The sequence below is a fragment of the Cinclus cinclus genome, chromosome 24, assembly GCF_963662255.1.
Source record: "Cinclus cinclus chromosome 24, bCinCin1.1, whole genome shotgun sequence".
NCBI classification, from domain to species: Eukaryota; Metazoa; Chordata; class Aves; order Passeriformes; family Cinclidae; genus Cinclus; species Cinclus cinclus.
In genome coordinates, this window is record NC_085069.1 from 3,059,366 (window position 1) to 3,080,745 (window position 21,380).

The 21,380-nt window shown below is 46.4% G+C and overlaps 1 protein-coding gene across 1 annotated transcript; it reads right to left on the reverse strand.

The window, feature by feature from the left end:
- Window positions 1–2,835: 2,835 nt before the first annotated feature.
- Window positions 2,836–16,268, reverse strand: LOC134053465 (olfactory receptor 10C1-like; the record flags this gene model as incomplete). The annotated part of the gene is made up of 2 exons (XM_062508478.1): window positions 2,836–2,841; window positions 15,768–16,268. Coding segments are annotated over 2 exons (507 nt in total), but the record flags the coding sequence as incomplete, so codon positions are not given.
- Between the last annotated feature and the right edge of the window lie 5,112 nt (window positions 16,269–21,380).

Here is a 21,380-nt window from a genome sequence, read left to right on the forward strand (position 1 = left end):
CAGAAAGAGGACTGGAATTTAGATACTACTCAGATTTTGAGAAGATCTTCTGAAAAGATTATAAAAGCTTCTAAAGAAAATGAGGCAGTCTTATGCGTTTTGTTTCTGTCTATTTTTGACTGATTCTTCTTTCATAGCATTGCCTTCAAAGGCTGTATATTCACTACTCTCTTCAAACGCTCAGCTACCACTTTTACTCTGTAGAAAAAGAAAACTTGTTGTGGCAGAGATCTTTTCATGGACTCATCAGTTCAAGTCTCAAAAATCATCAGTTGCAACATTTGAATATAACAAAGGTAGTTTCTCCTGTTGTGGAGTGTGGTAGAAGAAGAGAGAGGATAGGAAAAAACCCCTAAATGTTGAGGTCTCCAGGAAAGCTTTCAACTCTGAGCACTCTGCAGTGAAGCAGAAGAGAGGTTTGTCCACAGCTCTTTATACTACATCTATATAAAGTCCACTGAGACTGGCTAGTGCTGATTGGAGCAATAAGGAATAGTTGTTAAGAGGTTGGATAAATATGATGCACGTGTATGAGCTGATTCACAGCCACCTCTAGTTTTACAGAACTTGCAAATGATTTCTATATAAACCCAGATATCCCACACAAATATCAAGATCTGGTTTTACTTTGCAGTAATTACTATTACTTCATAATGCAGCCAGATTAATGACAGAGTTGCCACACAGGCTTACCATACTTATGCTTTCTCAGCAAAATTTGAAGGTGAAACAAAGATGCAGTCCACATTCACTTGGGGATAAGGGACAAAAGATTCACTCATTGCCAATCTTAATTTTTATTTCCCTGTTGATGTCCAGATCATTACAACTAAAAATTAGGTTACCTTGATCTATTTCCTGGCATACCTCATCGCTCGCAGATTTGAAGGACCCTTTTTAGGGTATCATGAAGAAGTATGCAGGCTATAGGTTTTGCTAAGGCACTGCTAATCCTCCTTGGCTTTATGATCCTCTGCTGCCAGATACTTCCCCTGCTTCTGCTACTGTGTACTACAGTCTGCTGAAACATGCCCACTTTAAACCATTTGGGTGTCTGTACCCATATTTCCTTTCTGGGTCACACCATCAGTGACTCTGCCGTAGAGGAACCCAAGACAAAGGAGTGTGTATTGATGCAGTCCTCACATATACTTTGGGAGAAAGTTGCACCAAAAAGATCATTCTTGCCCACAAATTAACATCTAGGTTCCCCTACTCCTTCTTCCTTAAGTTTGTCATTAATCAGAAAGATTAAAAGAACACCACCAACAACAATAATCCCCATCCAACCAACCAACCAAAAATCACCCACTTTCTTTGCCACATCTGCTGCAGCAAACAAGGATTTAGCATTCCAATTATTTCTTTGGCTAAGATTTATTTGACAGATGTGCCCACCAAGCAGTCAGACCATCTTTCACAGCACAGACCAACTCACTCAATGTTATCCACTACCAGCAGATATTCCCATTGTGCTTGGGAGAAGGCTCAATAAGCAAGGCCAGGCATGGCTGTTGGTCTTCATTTAATTTTATGAAATCCTAGTCCAATTTAGTGATGGAAGGTGATACTGCTCCCTGCAGCCCTCCCTTTACCAGTGTTTTTACTAATACTTCTCCCAACTTCCATGGTGGCAAAAAGAAAATCCCTTTCCCCTTCCACCATGTAATAGAATCATCAGATCATCGAATATCTCACGTGGGAAGGGACCCATAATGCTCATCCAGTCCAACTCCCTGCTCCTTGCAAAAGTTATCAGTGAGTGGAGAACAGACCCACTCCAGACAAAGTTTGTTACAGAAGCCCTCCTGTCAAGTCAGCAGGTACAGGAAGGACACTTTTGTTTTCTAAACTCCTCCGAGAGAAGTTTGCATGCAGCTGGGTCCTAGCCCAGCCCCAGACTCTTCAACAGTTTCTATCCAAAGGGTTACAGAGGTGTACTTGAGCCTGTATACAACGTTGCCCCGTGGGATTAAAGACGGCAAACCAAATCTATTGATATAAATAAAATTAAGAATTCATTTAAATTGATTGCAATCATTAAGCAAAATAACTTGATCACAAGTATTTGTTACATAGCATCAGCAGCCTTACTAACATAACTAACATAGTGGAACTAGCATAGTAACACACCCTAACTAACTACTAGTGTTACAGTATAGTGCACTATCTTGGAAGCAACAGAGAAGCAATTCTATGAAATCAGGCAAAACAATTACGTAGAGATTGATGTCACTCATCCAACAACCATGAGCAAACCTATTTTGCTCAGCCATGAGAAGTGACCTTCAGGGCTTTCCCTGCTCAAGGGAGGGATATTCACACACCTTAGGGAGGTATGCTAGAAATCCTTGTCATGCAAAAGTGGGACTGCCCTTCTATAGCATAACCTGACTGGCTGCCTCTGATACATTTTTACATTAGGTTTTGGCAGGTCTATTCAACAAAATAGGCTTTGCTGCTGAAGAAGGTACTAGCACCACTTTGGTTTCTCCCATGTGACCCGTCTGACTCTCACTTCCATGTGAAGGCCTGGACATCCTTGCTGCTCCTGCCCTCAGATCAGGGATTCTCTGTTTGCATGTCCTCATGGTGTTGGAAATGATAGAACTTTACAAATACCTTATCTAATTCATTCTTTTAATTCAGTTTTCTAATTACTTCTTTTAATTAATCATGAGCCGTGTAATTTTCCACTCTGTCATATGCCACTGTAGCCAACATTTAGCAAGGTTTGCCATAAGCTGCTCTAGTGGGAACACAGCTTGGGAAAAGCCCTGAAGCTTTACGTTTTGCTAAAACAACTGTAATTAACCTTGATATGCATCAATGGTCTCAGACCTGGAAGAGGCATTTTATGGCTGAATATGGACTCGAGGAATGTAGAATTTCTGAACCACATGGACACTGGGCAGAACCCAGAGATAAAGAGGGAACTAACAAAGGTAATTCAGCAATTGTGCTGGAATGCCACTGTTCTCATTTCAGACAGGGTAGAGTTAATTTCTTTATTTCGGTAGCTCTTACAGTGCTGTGTTCTGGATTTGCAATGAGAATGGTGTTGATAATACGCTGAAGTTTGGGGTTTTGCTAAGTCACGTTTGTCCTGAGTCAGGGACATTTTGTTTTCTCATCTTCTGCTCTGCCTGTGAGGAGGCTCACAAAAGAAACTGGCAGAGAGCACAGCTGGGACAGGTGACCTGAACTGCCCAGAGGGACATCCACACCACACAGCATCATGCCTGGAATATAAAGTGGGAGGAGTTGCCCAGAAGGGCACTCTAAGAAAGGAATGTGTGCTTCCTGACACTAAAAGTAGCATTAGAGAGCTTAATTTATCCTGATGTTTTCAGTGACAGTAGTGACATGATAGTTTGGTCAAGCTGGTCTCAGCATTCTTTAACACTACAAACAGGAGGCCCTCCTTGCTCAAGCCATTCCTGCTAAGGTGTAGACAGGACACAGCTGGAGCTGCTGTATCCCTGCTCAGGCAGAGCATCCTGCCCCAGCTGGCACAGCTCCCTGAGCACTGTGACACTCACAGTCCATCACTTCACTCTGGAAAAGCCCCACTCTTCAACAGGACAGATGTCTAACCCCCCCCTCCCCTTTTCAGAATGTGCCTGGAGATTCCTCCTTTGAGTGGGGACACCCAGCAAGATTTCACCTTGAGACTGAGAAAAAGAGACATTGGCAAGGGTAATATCAGTCTGTACTTAACATTTATTTTTCTAGCTTTAATTAAAAAATTCCATCAATATTGCTTAAAACTACTGACCTATATTAGCAGCAAAAACTATCTACACTGTGGAATGAAGAATCCTAATTAAAGCCTATTACTCTATTCACAAGCATAATCGCCCATATAAACCAACTGTTTCTTCATCTTTGAGAAGAAAACAAGGACACCTGTGCTAATCTAAATCAACTCAGTGCTAATCTTCCCTTCTGCTTCAGCCAGGGCCAAAATCTGACTGCAGCACTCCCAGAGTGCCCCGAGCTCTTCTCAGACCTGCCCCTCTAGGCCATGGGCACCCTCCTCTTCCTCGCCGAAGGGCGCTGGGCTGCGTGCTGCACAAACCGGCTGTGGAGATCATAGCCCAGCTCTGGGGATCTCCTCCGCTCCCTCAGCCTCGCTCGGGATTGCTCCTGAGCAGCCCTGAGCACAGGAGCCTGCTTGAAGCTGGTGTTGGAGGGCCCTGAAGCTGCGTTATCCCCTGGGGCTCTGTCACAACGGGAAGAACTTGTTCTCCTCCTCTTCCTCTTGCTCACAGAGGGGTGCTGGTCGTCTGTGCACTGCACAAAGCGGCCGTGCAGGTCAGAGCCCCGCCGTGGGGATCTCCTCTGCTCTCTGCACCTCTCTCGGGTTTGCCTCCGAGCAGCCCTGAGCTTGGGAGCCTGCTTCAAGTGGGAGCTGGGGGGCCCTGGAGTTGCTCTATCCACAGGGGTTTGATCACAACACGGGGAATGTGTTGTCAGCCTCCTCCTCTTCCTCGCTGAGGGCTCGTAGTCTGTGTGCTGCACAGAGGGGCTGCAGAGGTTGTAACTGCCCTGCACGGATCTGCTCATGTCCCTCCGCCTCAGCAGGACCTGCTCCTGAGCAACCCCGGGGCCAGGAGCACACTGCAAGATCCTGTTGGAAGGTCCTGAAGCTTCCCACTGAGGAAGGAAGGAAGGGGCATATGGTGGTGCCAGTGAGGAAGAAGCCCTTTCTCCAATTTTCAGATCAGAACATCTGGAGAAAAGAAAAGAATGATCTCAGTTTCGGGCTGTTTTTGCAGCCCTCTCTGGGATTCGCTCATTTCCTTGGAGAGGTTTCTATGACAGAGAGAAGATTTAACCAAGGCCACTAATGGAAATTTTAGCTAGAGTCTTCTCACCAAGTCTACTCCGATCTCAGATAAACCTCATCTTTATACCTTCTAGACCCTCATGTGAATTGCACAAAATTCACACGCTTGCTTGGGTTGGAAGGGATCTTAATGCTCATTTTGTGCCACCCCGCTGTCATGGACAGGAATACCTCACAATAGACAAGGCCCCTCCAAGCCCTGTCCACCCTGGCCTTGAAAACCTCCAAGGATGGGGCACCCACAGCTTCTTTGGGCAGCCTGTTCCATGCTCTCACCACCCTTCCACTCAAGCATTTCTTCCTAATATCTCATGGAAACCTGCCATAATGGGTCAGCTGAAAACTGATACCCTTCATCCTGTCCAGCCCTTCCTGATAAAGGCTCCCTCCCCATCTTTCCTGGCAGGTCCCTTTAAGTTCCCTCACTCTTTTCTACAAAAGTCTAGCATCACAGAGCAGGCAAGTAGCAGGCTACATCAGGGCAGCAGCCTGAAGCACAGACATGGCACAGCACAGGTTCCAGAGCAGTGAATGAAGCTGGTAGTAATTGCCTTTGGTGAGAAATCTCTGCATTCTCTGCACTATAAGAAGCAAACCAATAGACAGGGAAAAGGAAACATCTTCTGAACGTATCTGAATGTTGCTTATTACCTGGCATAAAACAGCAGGTAGGCTTGCTGCCTGAGAGCTGTGTCAAGGCAACGAAGCTCCACAGACTCATCATCCATCAGGTACCACAGCCCATTGCTGGCCTGTGAAAAAAAAAGGACAAGGATCTCTGCATGGTTTCTCACCAAAAACACAGGCAGAAAACTACCTAACAAGGAGTATGTCAACACAAATCCAGTCCAGCCCCTAAAGACATCTCCTGCCCCAAAACCTTGGCTGTCAGTAACACCGACAGTAAAGTTTCTCTTCCCCACACACATTTTCCCCATTGGCAAGGAAGGAAGGAAGGCAGGAAGGCAGGAAGGCAGGAAGGAAGGAAGGAAGGAAGGAAGGAAGGAAGGACATTGCTGACTACCTTTGTGTAGCAGAAATAGTGTCCTGTATGACAGCTGACCCCACTGTGCACCAGGACAGCATACAAGGAGTAACGGAGGGGTTCTCCCTCTGCCTGGGACATGTACGGGCGAAGATCCAGGTACTCGGGGTACTTCACAACCTGCACAGACACCAGCAGGGCTCAGAAGTGACCCTGACCTATGACACAGAATAGCCTGCCACATCCAGGGGCCAGAGGTGTGTAAATACATCTTTGGGGCTCACAAGCAGCTGGTTTTCCATAAAGCACACCATCACAAAGGTGTAATGCTTTGAGTGGCAGGAAACTGTTCTTGGCCAAAGCAGCTCTGCTGGAGAAGAGCGCTTGCCTGTCTTCCCAAGGGAATTCTCTCCCCAGAAGGGAACATGACGAACCCAAGACCAGTGCCTTGGCACAAGCTCAGGGAAATCTGCTCCAGGAAGAGAAAGCTGCACACCGGCTGTGTACAAACCTTGCTGATCTTCCTACCGGTGAAACAGTCAAACCTTTTTAGACACACCGTGAGAACCTTGGGTGCGCAATGGACTGTGAACTTCTTGAAGGCAGCAACATTCTTCTTACACCTTGAAACCAAGCACAGAACCCAGTGCTGAAATGCACCCAATCCTCCCCCAGGGTGGCCAGGCAACCTGTCCTGTCTCACACAGCTTTTGCTATTCTAAGGCTATTCCCTGCTCTATTTTAAAGGAGCTGCATCTCCTCTGTGTGCAGCAAAGCTCCATGAGAAGATGACTTCTGCTCAATGACATGCAACTCCCTCACACAGGATCTGCTGGTAATATGTGCTTAGTAATCATCTTACGTGCTACATTTGTAGCAGTTTTCACCATCCAGGTGCTCGGGTCTCACAAAGTCCTCCAGAGCTGCAGTGAGGGTCGAGGCTGTCTGCAAGAGTGACAAATGAGCACACTGAGCTGCAGGAAATTGCCTCACCCAAACAACTCCCACGAGCTGACAAGCAAACCCCTGCAGCTGATGCTGGAGAGACCCACCATGAAGCTGTCCAGAAGGAGACAGAAAGAGAGTGGGATGCTGAACATCTCCCTGTGTCCCAGAGGCTCCCGGAGCCATCAAGAGCTCCCTCCCCGTACCACCACACCACTCACATCAACTCATGACACTATGCAGGGGCATCAGTGGTGCAAACAACCCAACCCATCGGCCTGGGAGCCAGACAAGTGTTAGGGGAGGGCAAAGCAAAGGAGGATGAGGATATATTGTGGTTGCAGAGAGGATAATGCTGCTCGACCAGCTTAAAGACAGCACCTACAGAGAGACCAGTGCCATGGCCTCTGCAGGAGGACACCATCCATTCCCCTTCCCACCCACCACCAAGATCTCTTGTGCTCACAGCACACATTTTTAAGACAAATGTGCTGACTCTGGAAAGCTGCAAGGGCCTTGGCATGTCTTGAAGCACAACTGCAAAAGCTTCTTACTCTGATATCCAAAGGGATATCCAGGAAGGCCTCGTAGGAGTCAGAAACGGCTTTGCAGCTGACGCAGGTGACTGGAAGGAAAAATCCAAATGCTCAGCAATGGGAAGCTGACTGACACTGCCCATTTACACACTGCACCTGTCCCAGCAGACCAACTGTCAGGCACAGGCAGACAGAAGGACACAGGCAATGTCAAAGAGAGTAAGAGTTGAGGAAACATACCTCTGGATCTCAGAAAGCCTCCAAAGATTTGAGAGACAATGGTAGTGGATTGAGATGAGAGGTCCAAGCTGGAAACAAGTGGGAAGACAGAGCATTATCTCCGGCAAGAGTTTTGCTTGGCCTGAAAGCCCAGGGTATAGGTTTCCCTTGATGGGAGCACACCAAGCAGTGCAAAGGGCTCAGAACTTGGTGAGGGTGATTTGCTTGTGCTTACTCGCTGCTTTCACTCAGACAAGCTGTCTGCATGGCATTGACAGTACAGCACAAGAAGTCATGGGCATCTTCCTCCCTGCCGGGCTCCAAATGTTCTCCTATGCCTAAGAAAGAAGGTTTCAGTTCTCTCATAGAAGGAGGGAAGGAAACCTGTTCAAGCACCTGGTACGACTTACGTTTGAAAACCTTGAGGACAGCCAAAGGCAGGATGGCACTGACAGGGGAACGCAGGACCTTGTTCACGTGTGCTTCCATGATGCACATCATGCAGAAACCCTGCTGGTGACCTGAAGAGGGACACAGGGAAGGTCCTTAGGTTAGCAAAACATCCACAGCAGTGGGATACTCCTCCTCTTGCACTGCCACTCCACTCCAATACTCCACTCCTCCCAATGTCCCAATGGCCCCAGGGCATTTTAGTGTGCAGAAAATGTTCAGAGAGGGATGGTAAACCAAGAGCTTTCTGTGCAATAAGCACAGAGGGTTTAACTTGCAGGAATAAAGACGGCCAGGGAGAAAGAGGTGTTTTCATTAAGGGTAAGGCAGCAGGCTAGGACAAGTGGGTTCTAGGCTCCAGTGTTCAAAGAGTACAGACTCATGGGGCTGACAAAGGGCTGCTGTTGTCTGAAAACAAATTTTACATTCTGGGAATCTGGGACTTGATGAAGAGATTTTCAGGAGATGCTCCTAAAAGCACTCACAGGCCTGGCTGTGCTCTTGGGACAGCAGGTAGTTGGCCAGTGGGGGGGTGTAGGTCAGGCACTGCAGGACAGCGTTGAGGAAGCACGTGTTGCCCACATTGAAGAGCCCTGCTCCAGCACTCTGTCTCTGCTGCCAGACCATGCAAATCTTCTCTGGTGGGAAGAGGATCCTTTTTGGAGGAGCTATTCCCTCGGCGATGGCTGCAGAGAAATTCCATTTGGAAAGAGATGAGGCGAGGAAAGAAAGCATATTTAAACTTTGAGCTTTCTACACAAGCTGTCAGGACAACCAGCTCAAACCTTCAACTCAGTATCGGGGGAAGCCTAGCACTGCCATTGAAATTTCCTGATTTGGAAAAGTCTGTTCCCCTGCTTACTTTGCCAAGAGTCCAACAAGCCCCAGCTCTGATTTCTGGGCCTCAGGGTACCTTCCCTTCTCACCAGAGCTCTAGACTGGATTATCAGGTCAAGCTTTCCCTGATTCTAACTGACTGGAACTTCTTGAAAACAAGCAAGTACTGAGCACAAAAGGCAACTCAAGGACCTGTCAGACCTCCCTATGAGCAATGATGTTTCAAAGTCTTCTTCACAGTGACAACAGGTGTTTTCCTGGGACTAAACAACCTGGGGCAGTCTGGCTATCCTCAGCAAACATCCCAGACTTCACTCTATCTTGTGAGCACATCATTCTGGGATCTGAGCACCAGTCATGTCAGCTGTCTGTGGGGAGTCACAAAGTCCAAAGCTGCCAGTGAAGCTGGTACTCACAGGAATTGTTCCCTGTTGTGGCCATCGTCCCTCTCAGGAGCAGCGGGCAAAGCTCTGGATGACCAAGGACGTGCTCCAGGAAGGGATCAGCATCAATCCCCTCACCTGATTGCAAAGAAATGACTACATCTCAGCAAAGGAATAAAAACTCCAAAGAAATACAACCTATGGAAAGAACAGCATTTGCCATCAAGAGTTTCAGTGGTGCTTGTGCCAGCTGCTGAACTGCAGGCTCACAGCTTTGTGATCAGTGACAGAGCCCCAGGAGCTTCAAAGGTCCTTCTGAAGTGCTCCAGTGCATGTTACCTTCTCTGAGGAGGCCCTGCTGCTGTCACAGCATCAACAGCAGAGCTCTCTGGCTTTTCCCTCCTCTGCAGGAGTGACCAGCTTTCAGCCACTAACTTAACTACAGCCTTTGCTGCTCTCCTTCTGTCCCACTCCTTCCTGCAGTATCCAAGGTGGGCTTTTTGCCACTCTGGGCTGAGCCCAGCCCCTCAGACTGCACTCACCCCTTACTTACCTATCCTAGGCTACAGTAAAGAAAAGAGAATCAGCAAAGAAGAACTCTAGCCTAGCCTGTATGTGGACAGCCTACGAAGGGGCAACAGCTCAGCCTTCAGCTAGGAAGGTATAAGCAGCCTAGACTTTTCTCTCCTTCCTCTATGATCTATCCCAAGAGTCAAATCATAATTACCTGTGAGAGGACAAAAGCTGAAGGGGACAGTAAACAATAAATCTGCTTGAAAGGCAGAGAGGTGCGTAGCACAGGACTAAGCTGAGCTATCCTGAAGACCTGCTGACACGTTAGCCTGCTCTCAGGATACTGAGCCCTGGGCAGGTGAGTCACAATCACTGGAGAGGTGCCACATCGCTGCCCCTCAGTGACATGGGGGCACACAGGGATGGATCCCCTTGAGGTCACAGAAGCACATGGCTCCTGGGCCCTGGAACCACATGGCTCCTCTCCCAGGTGGCAGTCACTGGGACTCCCCCTGTCCTCTGATGCACAGGGGTTCACTGGCTGGCAGGGCCTGCCCTGACTGAAGGATCAGTGAACTCCTTCCCCAGAGCACAGAGCCCAGTGAGCAGAGCCCTGCCCAGAGCTGTCACAAGCCAGGTCACACTTGTGTCTGGCCCTCAGGCTGCCGGGCATTTCTGTTCCACTGCACTCTGTTCTTCCACTGGCCTGTGCCTGTGAGACTCCTGTGCAAGGCACCCAAGCTCTCAGAGGGTCCTTTCCAGTGAGTTTGTTGTGCCCCCAAGGTGCACCCACAGGCTGACCCTGGGCTGGCCCCACCAAAGGGACCCCCAGAGGCTGCACTGGGTGAGCCTTGGCTGCCAGGGCCCCAGCCTCTCCTGGGCAGCTCTTCAGCAGCTTCACATTCACTCCTTCCTCCAGGCTGCCTTGGATCCGACACAGCTTTAGCCACATTCCCACTCAGGATGGCTGGAGGCACTTTTGTTCCTGCTGCATTTGACCAACAAGCTTTTGGGCCTTGCGGCAGGCAGTTGCTGTTCCTCGGGCTCCAAAGAGGCAGCTGGTTGCTATTCACCCCTGATGCCTCAGGATTGTAGCTTTTGTATTTTTCATAGATTTGCAATCCTGCCATTCTTATGCGTGTGACTCCAAACTCCATGCACAGTGTGAGCTGCTGCTTCCCCATTCTGCTCAGACACAGCAATTCCTGCCCAGGCCTGGCAATCAAGGACCCCTCACTGCCTCAGGCCCCAGGAAATGGAAACAAAAGTGAGTTGGGGGTGAACAAACTGAAGGTAAATGACTTCATTACCTGAAGCTGTCATTGGAAATAAACCTCCAATAGGCAAATGGACCAAACTGAGAAAAGGATGAGAAGCCGTGACCCACGGTCCATTTTGGAGTGTAGCCCCTGGGAGGCTTTGTCTGCCTGAAATGTTCCTGAAGGCCCTTCAATAAATATTGATATTGATATTGATATTGATATTGATATTGATATTGATATTGATATTGATATTGATATTGATATTGATGTATGGAATTTATTTATTCAGTAGATATATCTGCTTTTGAGTCCCTTGGCTTTCTGTGGCCTCTGCTTTTAGGAAGCCCATGGAGGCATCAGCTGCAGTGTCAGGGAATGAGTGGCTGCTGCAGGCTCCCGGTTGTTTGGCCATTGCTCAGGTGACAGCACACCTGGTGCAGGTGAGGAGCAGGGTGGAGGCTCCTGGCGGGCCCCGAGCCAGGGCTGGGGCACGGGGCGGATCTGTGCTGCTCTGCCGGGTGTGAGCACAGCAGAGAGGGGGAGCAGGGAGGCGGGAGCTGCCGAGGGCTGGAGAAGCGCAGCTGAGTGCCGGGCTCAGGCGGACACAGGGGCCCGGCTGGGAGGTGCTGAGGAGCAGGGCACGGCAGTGCTGGCAAACAGAACCGTACCGAGGGGCTTGAGAAGGCTGGCACAAAGCAGGGTGTGAACAGCCCCGGGCTGGGTGGCTGCAGAGCCTGAGGCAGACAAAAGCATTGGGACCTTCCGCTGAGAAAGGAGAGCTGCAGCAGTGGGAGACAGAGGAGAAAGCCCAAGGAATGCAAGGAAGTGATGTCAAAAAAGAGCTAGATAGACAGACAGAGAGAAAGGACAGAGGAAGATGGAAAGAAAGACAAAGAGCAGAGAGGGCACTGGCTGGGGAAAGAATAAAACCTGATTCAGACAAAATCTGAAATGGCAATTATTGGTTTGGAGAATTTAGCATGGTTTACTGCACAATTTTAAAATGAGAGCTCAGTGTCTAGCATATCCCTTGTAAAGATGTAGTACCTATTAGAAATACCTAGATGTAAAACTTTCTATCTAGAAAAACTAATTTTTCACCGCATTATGTCTAGACGTGCAGTGCAAAACAAAAGACTTACTCAGATTTAAGAACTACAGTCTTTTCTGCCTTTTTGTATTTGTGTTTTATTTTATTTTGTTTTTACTGCCAATTTACTGCCAATCTAGAGTTTACAATGTTTTCTGGAGCACCAAGGGCATGAGAGTCACAAAATTACACAGGCTGGCTATTCTAGTGACAGCAGGAATCACTGGTGCAATCTGCTGGGTGTTTAGCCTATGACAATTATTCCCAAGTAGCATATACTTCTATTGCCAGACGGAGTCAGGTTTCTTCCAGCTATACTTAAGCAGATACAATGAAAGCATTTCCAAAAAGCTAAATTCAAAATCCCCTTTTCCATTCAAAAGATGAAAATAAGCAAGGTGTGGACACTTTTAACCTCTTCTGTGAAATTCTGAAAGGATGATTAATTGTCTCTGGATATTCCTGTGAGCCCAAGCGTGTGTTTTCATGTTTCCGTCCCGCACCTCTGTGCTCCAGACCAGCACAAGGATCCTGGCACAGAGCTGGAACTCTGCACTGGATTTAGTTGTGTTTATTCTGCACCATGGTTGGTTTGATTCTCCCCTGGCTCTCCTGTCTGTCACAGTAAGGCTTTCCCATTCAGTGCTCTGGAGGCTGAAATCAGATCAGGTGGGGTTAATTCAGAGTTTTCTGGAACAATACTGAAGATCTGTTCCAACTGGAGGAATTAAGACAAGTTTTTCACCTGTACACTTTCTCTCAAAGTGAGCACCTTGCTTCAAGAGGCAACTGCACAGTCAGATTTCTAGCATCAGCTGAGACCAAGCTCTGCTGTAAAGCAGACTCATTTTGTTCGGTGCAAGTAGTCTTGGGCAAATGAAATCATTCACAGAGCCTCAGGGTTCATAGATCTTCAGGTAACTTGAGGGCTAAACACCTCTCTTGAAACAGCTGAGATTTGCAAATCCTCGTCACCATACTGATCCCACAAATGTGAGTTCTCTGAGCTTTGTTTTACAGTTTCAGTCAGAAAGGAAGTGAAGGAGAGGTTGATTTTTGTTTTTATCATTGACTCTCTGCTTTCTCATCCTGTCCAAGGTACCACCAGCCTTTCTTCCCCAGCAGAGACCAGGAACACGCAGCTTCCCCTGGAGGGGACTCAGTCCTGTAAGTTCTTCTGCATGCCTGCTATTCCAGGCCATGAGGACAGCACTCATCTGCAAAGACTCCTTCTGAAGCACAAGATCCCTGCCCTAGAAGTGCTAATTTCCATTTTGATAGAAACCATCCTTCAGGCTCAGATTCCAGACACTTAAGATGGGCAAGTGTGAATCCATGGATGCAGCTCCCCCAAAATCAAGCCATGAAGAGGCAGCTGAATCCCACCTGGTTTGGACACCTAGAGCTGGGCTCTCTGTTCAAGGAACTCATCCAGCCTTCCTCTGGATTCATTAAAACATGGGGGCCCTTTGGCACATTGTCTACTCCCTCTGATTTAGTGTTGTCCACAAACTTGAGAACTCACAAATTTTGCATAATCAATCAAGAAAGAATTGGACCTGGTGGTTTACCAGACTGAAACTTCCCAGGTTTTTAATGCTTACTTTCATTTTACTGAACTATATTTTACCATTTTTTTTGTTTGGTTGGGGGCTTTTTGTTTGTTTTTTGTTTTATGAATTACACTTTTCTTATCCCCACTGCTTTTTTTACTTGGGTTTCCCCTCTTCATCACTTCTTTCATAATACACACAGTTGTGCAATTCTCTAGGAATGCTGCTGTAAGGAGTCTAGCATATATGACTAGGGGAGAAACTTTAAAGCCAATAAAGCAATATGACAAAAAACAATGCATTCTTTTTGTAATGCATTTGAAATTTAAAAAATTAAAAGTATGAGACAGCATTTTCTGTTATAATAATTTTTTTGGTCCAAAATAAGATGTGATTAAAAACAAAGATGTCAAGCTTCTGCAAAGAATATTATACCTTATAATTTTTTTGTGGATTTACAAACTCTCAAGATAAAAATTCATATGACATCCAATTAAGAACCCTGTACTGTTGGGGGTTGTTTCTTTCCCTTTTCCCTCTGTGGAATTTTCCCCATTGTCATGCTAAGATACCTGTTGACTGGGCCCTGGTGACAAGGGGGAGGAGAGAGAGAAGAAGGACACCGCGCGAGATTGAAACATGCAGAAGAGGAAGCGGAAGGCTGGGCCTGGGTCCCATTTCCCCCTTGGAGTTGGGACGAGAAGGACGATCGCCGCCTGTGTTGCATTCCTGCCATGCCATCGCCGGGAGCCATCCTCACTGCTGTGGGACCCTGCCCTGCTGCCTTCTCGCTGGAACCTGCCACCTTCCAGCACTCTGCTGAGCCCCAGGACCCACACCGTGAGCGGAGAGCTCTCTCCATCTCTCTCTGTCTCTCCCTGGGACAGCTCTGCCATCACTCCCAGCCCTCCTGCAGCTCTGCGGGACCTGCCCGCCCCCAGCACCGGGAACTGCAGCTCAGGGAAAAGGTGCCTGCAGCCAAAAAACACTGGGACTGAGTTACTGTTCTGTTTGTGGGTAATTCCATAGCTACTGTTGTTCTTGTTTGTCTTGTTAGTTACACTAGTAAAGAACTGTTATTCCTACCCCCATATCTTTGCCTGAGAGCTCCCTTAATTTCAAAATCCTAATAATCGGAAGGAAGGAAGGAAGGAAGGAAGGAAGGAAGGAAGGAAGGAAGGAAGGAAGGAAGGAAGGAAGGATCACATTTTTCAGTCCAAAGGGAAGCTTCTGCTTTCCTTAGCAAACAGCTGTCTTTCAAACCAGGACATGTACTTTCATGATATTTATATTTACAGTTATTTCCAGGAATGAAGGATTAATTTAAGGAGTAATTCATGTCCTTATCTTTCCAATATAATTTAAGCTTTGAGCATTTAATATAAAGAATTGTATTAATAGTTACAGAAGATTACAGTGGTTAGGTACTTCGAATGCCTACACTTGGTCTAACATGTTTAAAACAATGACTCTAAAATTGAAGAAATATCTTTGAGGCAGTGGGGCAGGAATGCAATTCTGCACACCTCTTTTTTTTTTTTTTTTTTTTTTTTTTTTTGCCCCAGTAACAATCTCAGAATTAAAATCAGTACTCAATAATATCCTGGGCTCCACATTGTTGCCTGAACTATGTCCTCTCCATTCCCCCAACAGATTTACTAAACATTTTCAGGAAATAAATGCAAACAGGTGAAAACTCATTCTTTTCAGTTCTTTCAGTAAAGTCAGGCTCTTGAATATTACTCTTTGGTTCAAAAATTCAGAAGTATGTAAAGCACAGTTTTCAAGTTTTTGAAAAATAGCAAGGAAAAGAAACGGAAAAAATAAGTTTATTGAAGAATTTCTTAAGTATGTGGAAGAAATTCCCTTCCAAAATGTTAACATAGCTTCTAACACTCCCTCTTAGAGCTAAAAATCTCCACTCTTCTCCTTCCTTCCTCCCCAATAGCTGAAGTAGATCTGGAAATTGATTTTCCTGAACAAGAATTTAGAGTGAAAAATTCCACCACAAACACCTGGAACAACCCAAATCTTCTATTTCATTTCCACACTAACTTAGGTTTTCTCCATTTTTTCCTTCAGGGCTCCTTTCACCTCCTTATTCCTCAAACTGCAAATGATGGGATTCAATAAAGGAGTCACCAGAGAATAAGAAAGGGAGAGGAATTTATCCACAGATGCACAGTAGCTGTATTTTGGCCGCAGGTACATGGAGCCTGCATTGCCATAAAAAACAGTCACAACCAGGAGCTGTGAGGAGCAAGTGGAAAAGGCCTTCTCCTGGCTCTCAGCTGATGCCACGTGAAGAATTGTGGAAACGATAGGAATACAGGAATAAATGACCAGTGAGAAAGGACTCAGAATAGCAAAGACAGCCACCACAATGACCTGGATTTCACTTGGGAGAGTGTTGCCACAGAGCAGGTCCAGGAGAGGCTGAATCTCACAGAAGAAGTGGTCAATGGCACAACCACACAAGGGTGAGCTGAAGGTGATGAGGGTGTGAACTAAGCCCTCAGCTGTTCCACAGATGTAAGCTCCAACAACCAGGCTTCTGCAGACCCTGCTGCTCATGATAATTGTATAATGCAAGGGGCAGCAAACTGCAAAATAACCATCAAGGGACATGGCGGCCAAGAGAAAACACTCAGCAGCTCCAAAGAAAAGGAAGGAAAATATTTGCATTGCACATCTTGTCTTGGAAATACTCTCTGTTCCCACCATCAGGTTCTCGAGAATACTTGGGATAATGACAGACAAATAGCAGATATCCCAACAGGACAGCTGAGTGAGGAAGAAATACATCGGGGTGTGAAGGCGATTATCACTGTTTGTTATCAAATCTATCACTGTGTTCGCCATCAAGGTGAGAATATGAAGAGATAATAAAACTACAAAGAGCAAAGGGTGTAAAGGAGAGGTTCCAGAAAAACCCAGGAGTCTGAATTCACTCAATCCACTGAGGTTCCCAAGGATCATCCTTCTCTGGTGCCTTGCAGAGCTCTCCTCGTTTTAGTGTCCAGCAGCCGATGAAGCTGCAAACAGCCGGGCAAATCTGCAGTCAGAATACAACTGCCTGCTTGAACAGACAGAAAGAGGACTGGAATTTAGATACTACTCAGATTTTGAGAAGATCTTCTGAAAAGATTATAAAAGCTTCGAAAGAAAATGAGGCAGTCTTATGCGTTTTGTTTCTGTCTATTTTTGACTGATTCTTCTTTCATAGCATTGCCTTCAAAGGCTGTATATTCACCACTCTCTTCAAACGCTCCGCTACCACTTTTACTCTGTAGAAAAAGAAAACTTGTTGTGGCAGAGATCTTTTCATGGACTAATCAGTTCAAGTCTCAAAAATCATCAGTTGCACCATTTGAATATAACAAAGGTAGTTTCTCCTGTTGTGGAGTGTGGTAGAAGAAGAGAGAGGATAGGAAAAAACCCCTAAATGTTGAGGTCTCCAGGAAAGCTTTCAACTCTGAGCACTCTGCAGTGAAGCAGAAGAGAGGTTTGTCCACAGCTCTTTATACTACATCTATATAAAGTCCACTGAGACTGGCTAGTGCTGATTGGAGCAATAAGGAATAGTTGTTAAGAGGTTGGATAAATATGATGCACGTGTATGAGCTGATTCACAGCCACCTCTAGTTTTACAGAACTTGCAAATGATTTCTATATAAACCCAGATATCCTACAGAACTATCAAGATCTGGTTTTACTTTGCAGTAATTACTATTACTTCATAATGCAGCCAGATTAATGACAGAGTTGCCACACAGGCTTACCATACTTATGCTTTCTCAGCAAAATTTGAAGGTGAAACAAAGATGCAGCCCACATTCACTTGGGGATAAGGGACAAAAGATTCACTCATTGCCAATCTTAATTTTTATTTCCCTGTTGATGTCCAGATCATTACAACTAAAAATTAGTTTACCTTGATCTATTTCCTGGCATACCTCATCGCTCGCAGATTTGAAGGACCCTTTTTAGGGTATCATGAAGAAGTATGCAGGCTATAGCTTTTGCTAAGGCACTGCTAATCCTCCTTGGCTTTATGATCCTCTGCTGCCAGATACTTCCCCTGCTTCTGCTACTGTGTACTACAGTCTGCTGAAACATGCCCACTTTAAACCATTTGGGTGTCTGTACCCATATTTCCTTTCTGGGTCACACCATCAGTGACTCTGCCGTAGAGGAACCCAAGACAAAGGAGTGTGTATTGATCCAGTCCTCACATATACTTTGGGATAAAGTTGCACCAAAAAGATCATTCTTGCCCACAAATTAACATCTAGGTTCCCCTACTCCTTCTTCCGAAGGTTTGTCATTAATCAGAAAGATTAAAAGAACACCACCAACAACAATAATCCCCATCCAACCAACCAACCAAAAATCACCCACTTTCTTTGCCACATCTGCTGCAGCAAACAAGGATTTAGCATTCCAATTATTTCTTTGGCTAAGATTTATTTGACAGATGTGCCCACCAAGCAGTCAGACCATCTTTCACAGCACAGACCAACTCACTCAATGTTATCCACTACCAGCAGATATTCCCATTGTGCTTGGGAGAAGGCTCAATAAGCAAGGCCAGGCACGGCTGTTGGTCTTCATTTAATTTTATGAAATCCTAGTCCAATTTAGTGATGGAAGGTGATACTGCTCCCTGCAGCCCTCCCTTTACCAGTGTTTTTACTAATACTTCTCCCAACTTCCATGGTGGCAAAAAGAAAATCCCTTTCCCCTTCCACCATGTAATAGAATCATCAGATCATCGAATATCTCACGTGGGAAGGGACCCATAATGCTCATCCAGTCCAACTCCCTGCTCCTTGCAAAAGTTATCAGTGAGTGGAGAACAGACCCACTCCAGACAAAGTTTGTTACAGAAGCCCTCCTGTCAAGTCAGCAGGTACAGGAAGGACACTTTTGTTTTCTAAACTCCTCAGAGAGAAGTCTGCATGCAGCTGGGTCCTAGCCCAGCCCCAGACTCTTCAACAGTTTCTATGCAAAGGGTTACAGAGGTGTACTTGAGCCTGTATACAACTGTGCCCCGTGGGATTAAAGACAGCAAACCAAATCTATTGATATAAATAAAATTAAGAATTCATTTAAATTGATTGCAATCATTAAGCAAAATAACTTGATCACAAGTATTTGTTACATAGCATCGGCAGCCTTGCTAACATAACTAACATAGTGGAACTAGCATAGTAACACACCCTAACTAACTACTAGTGTTACAGTATAGTGCACTATCTTGGAAGCAACAGAGAAGCAATTCTATGAAATCAGGCAAAACAATTACGTAAAGATTGATGTCACTCATCCAACAACCATGAGCAAACCTATTTTGCTCAGCCATGAGAAGTGACCTTCAGGGCTTTCCCTGCTCAAGGGAGGGATATTCACACACCTTAGGGAGGTATGCTAGAAATCCTTGTCATGCAAAAGTGGGACTGCCCTTCTATAGCATAACCTGACTGGCTGCCTCTGATACATTTTTACATTAGGTTTTGGCAGGTCTATTCAACAAAATAGGCTTTGCTGCTGAAGAAGGTACTAGCACCACTTTGGTTTCTCCCATGTGACCCGTCTGACTCTCACTTCCATGTGAACGCCTGGACATCCTTGCTGCTCCTGCCCTCAGATCAGGGATTCTCTGTTTGCATGTCCTCATGGTGTTGGAAATGATAGAACTTTACAAATACCTTTTCTAATTCATTCTTTTAATTCAGTTTTCTAATTACTTCTTTTAATTAATCATGAGCCGTGTAATTTTCCACTCTGTCATATGCCACTGTAGCCAACATTTAGCAAGGTTTGCCATAAGCTGCTCTAGTGGGAACAGAGCTTGGGAAAAGCCCTGAAGCTTTACGTTTTGCTAAAACAACTGTAATTAACCTTGATATGCATCAATGGTCTCAGACCTGGAAGAGGCATTTTATGGCAGAATATGGACTCAAGGAATGTAGAATTTCTGAACCACATGGACACTGTGCAGAACCCAGAGATAAAGAGGGAACTAACAAAGGTAATTCAGCAATTGTGCTGGAATGCCACTGTTCTCATTTCAGACAGGGTAGAGTTAATTTCTTTATTTCGGTAGCTCTTACAGTGCTGTGTTCTGGATTTGCAATGAGAATGGTGTTGATAATACGCTGAAGTTTGAGGTTTTGCTCAGTCACGTTTGTCCTGAGTCAGGGACATTTTGTTTTCTCATCTTCTGCTCTGCCTGTGAGGAGGCTCACAAAAGAAACTGGCAGAGAGCACAGCTGGGACAGGTGACCTGAACTGCCCAGAGGGACATCCACACCACACAGCATCATGCCTGGAATATAAAGTGGGAGGAGTTGCCCAGAAGGGCACTCTAAGAAAGGAATGTGTGCTTCCTGACACTAAAAGTAGCATTAGAGAGCTTAATTTATCCTGATGTTTTCAGTGACAGTGGTGACATGATAGTCTGGTCAAGCTGGTCTCAGCATTCTTTAACACTACAAACAGGAGGCCCTCCTTGCTCAAGCCATTCCTGCTAAGGTGTAGACAGGACACAGCTGGAGCTGCTGTATCCCTGCTCAGGCAGAGCAACCTGCCCCAGCTGGCACAGCTCCCTGAGCACTGTGACACTCACAGTCCATCACTTCACTCTGGAAAAGCCCCACTCTTCAACAGGACAGATGTCTAACCCCCCCTCCCCTTTTCAGAATGTGCCTGGAGATTCCTCCTTTGAGTGGGGACACCCAGCAAGATTTCACCTTGAGACTGAGAAAAAGAGACATTGGCAAGGGTAATATCAGTCTGTACTTAACATTTATTTTTCTAGCTTTAATTAAAAAATTGCTTCAATATTGATTTCAACTACTGACCTATATTAGCAGCAAAAGCTATCTACACTGTGGAATGAAGAATTCTAATTAAAGCCTATTACTCTATTCACAAGCATAATCGCCCATATAAACCAACTGTTTCTTCATCTTTGAGAAGAAAACAAAGACACCTGTGATAAAAACCTCAGTGCTCATCTTCCCTTCTGCTTCAGCCAGGGCCAAAATCTGACTGCAGCACTCCCAGAGTGCCCCGAGCTCTTCTCAGACGTGCACCTCTATGCCGTGGGCACCCTCCTCTTCCTCGCCGAAGGGCGCTGGGCTGCGTGCTGCACAAACCGGCTGTGGAGATCATAGCCCAGCTCTGGGGATCTCCTCCGCTCCCTCAGCCTCGCTCGGGATTGCTCCTGAGCAGCCCTGAGCACAGGAGCCTGCTTGAAGCTGGTGTTGGAGGGCCCTGAAGCTGCGTTATCCCCTGGGGCTCTGTCACAATGGGAAGAATTTGTTCTCCTCCTCTTCCTCTTGCTCACAGAGGGCTGCTGGTCGTCTGTGCACTGCACAAAGCGGCCGTGCAGGTCAGAGCCCCGCCGTGGGGATCTCCTCTGCTCTCTGCACCTCGCTCGGGTTTGCCTCCGAGCAGCCCTGAGCTTGGGAGCCTGCTTCAAGTGGGAGCTGGGGGGCCCTGGAGTTGCTCTATCCACGGGGGTTTGATCACAACACGGGGAATGTGTTGTCAGCCTCCTCCTCTTCCTCGCTGAGGGCTCGTAGTCTGTGTGCTGCACAGAGGGGCTGCAGAGGTTGTAGCTGCTCTGCACGGATCTGCTCATGTCCCTCTGCCTCAGCAGGACCTGCTCCTGAGCAACCCCGGGGCCAGAAGCACACTGCAAGCTCCTGTTGGAAGGTCCTGAAGCTTCCCACTGAGGAAGGAAGG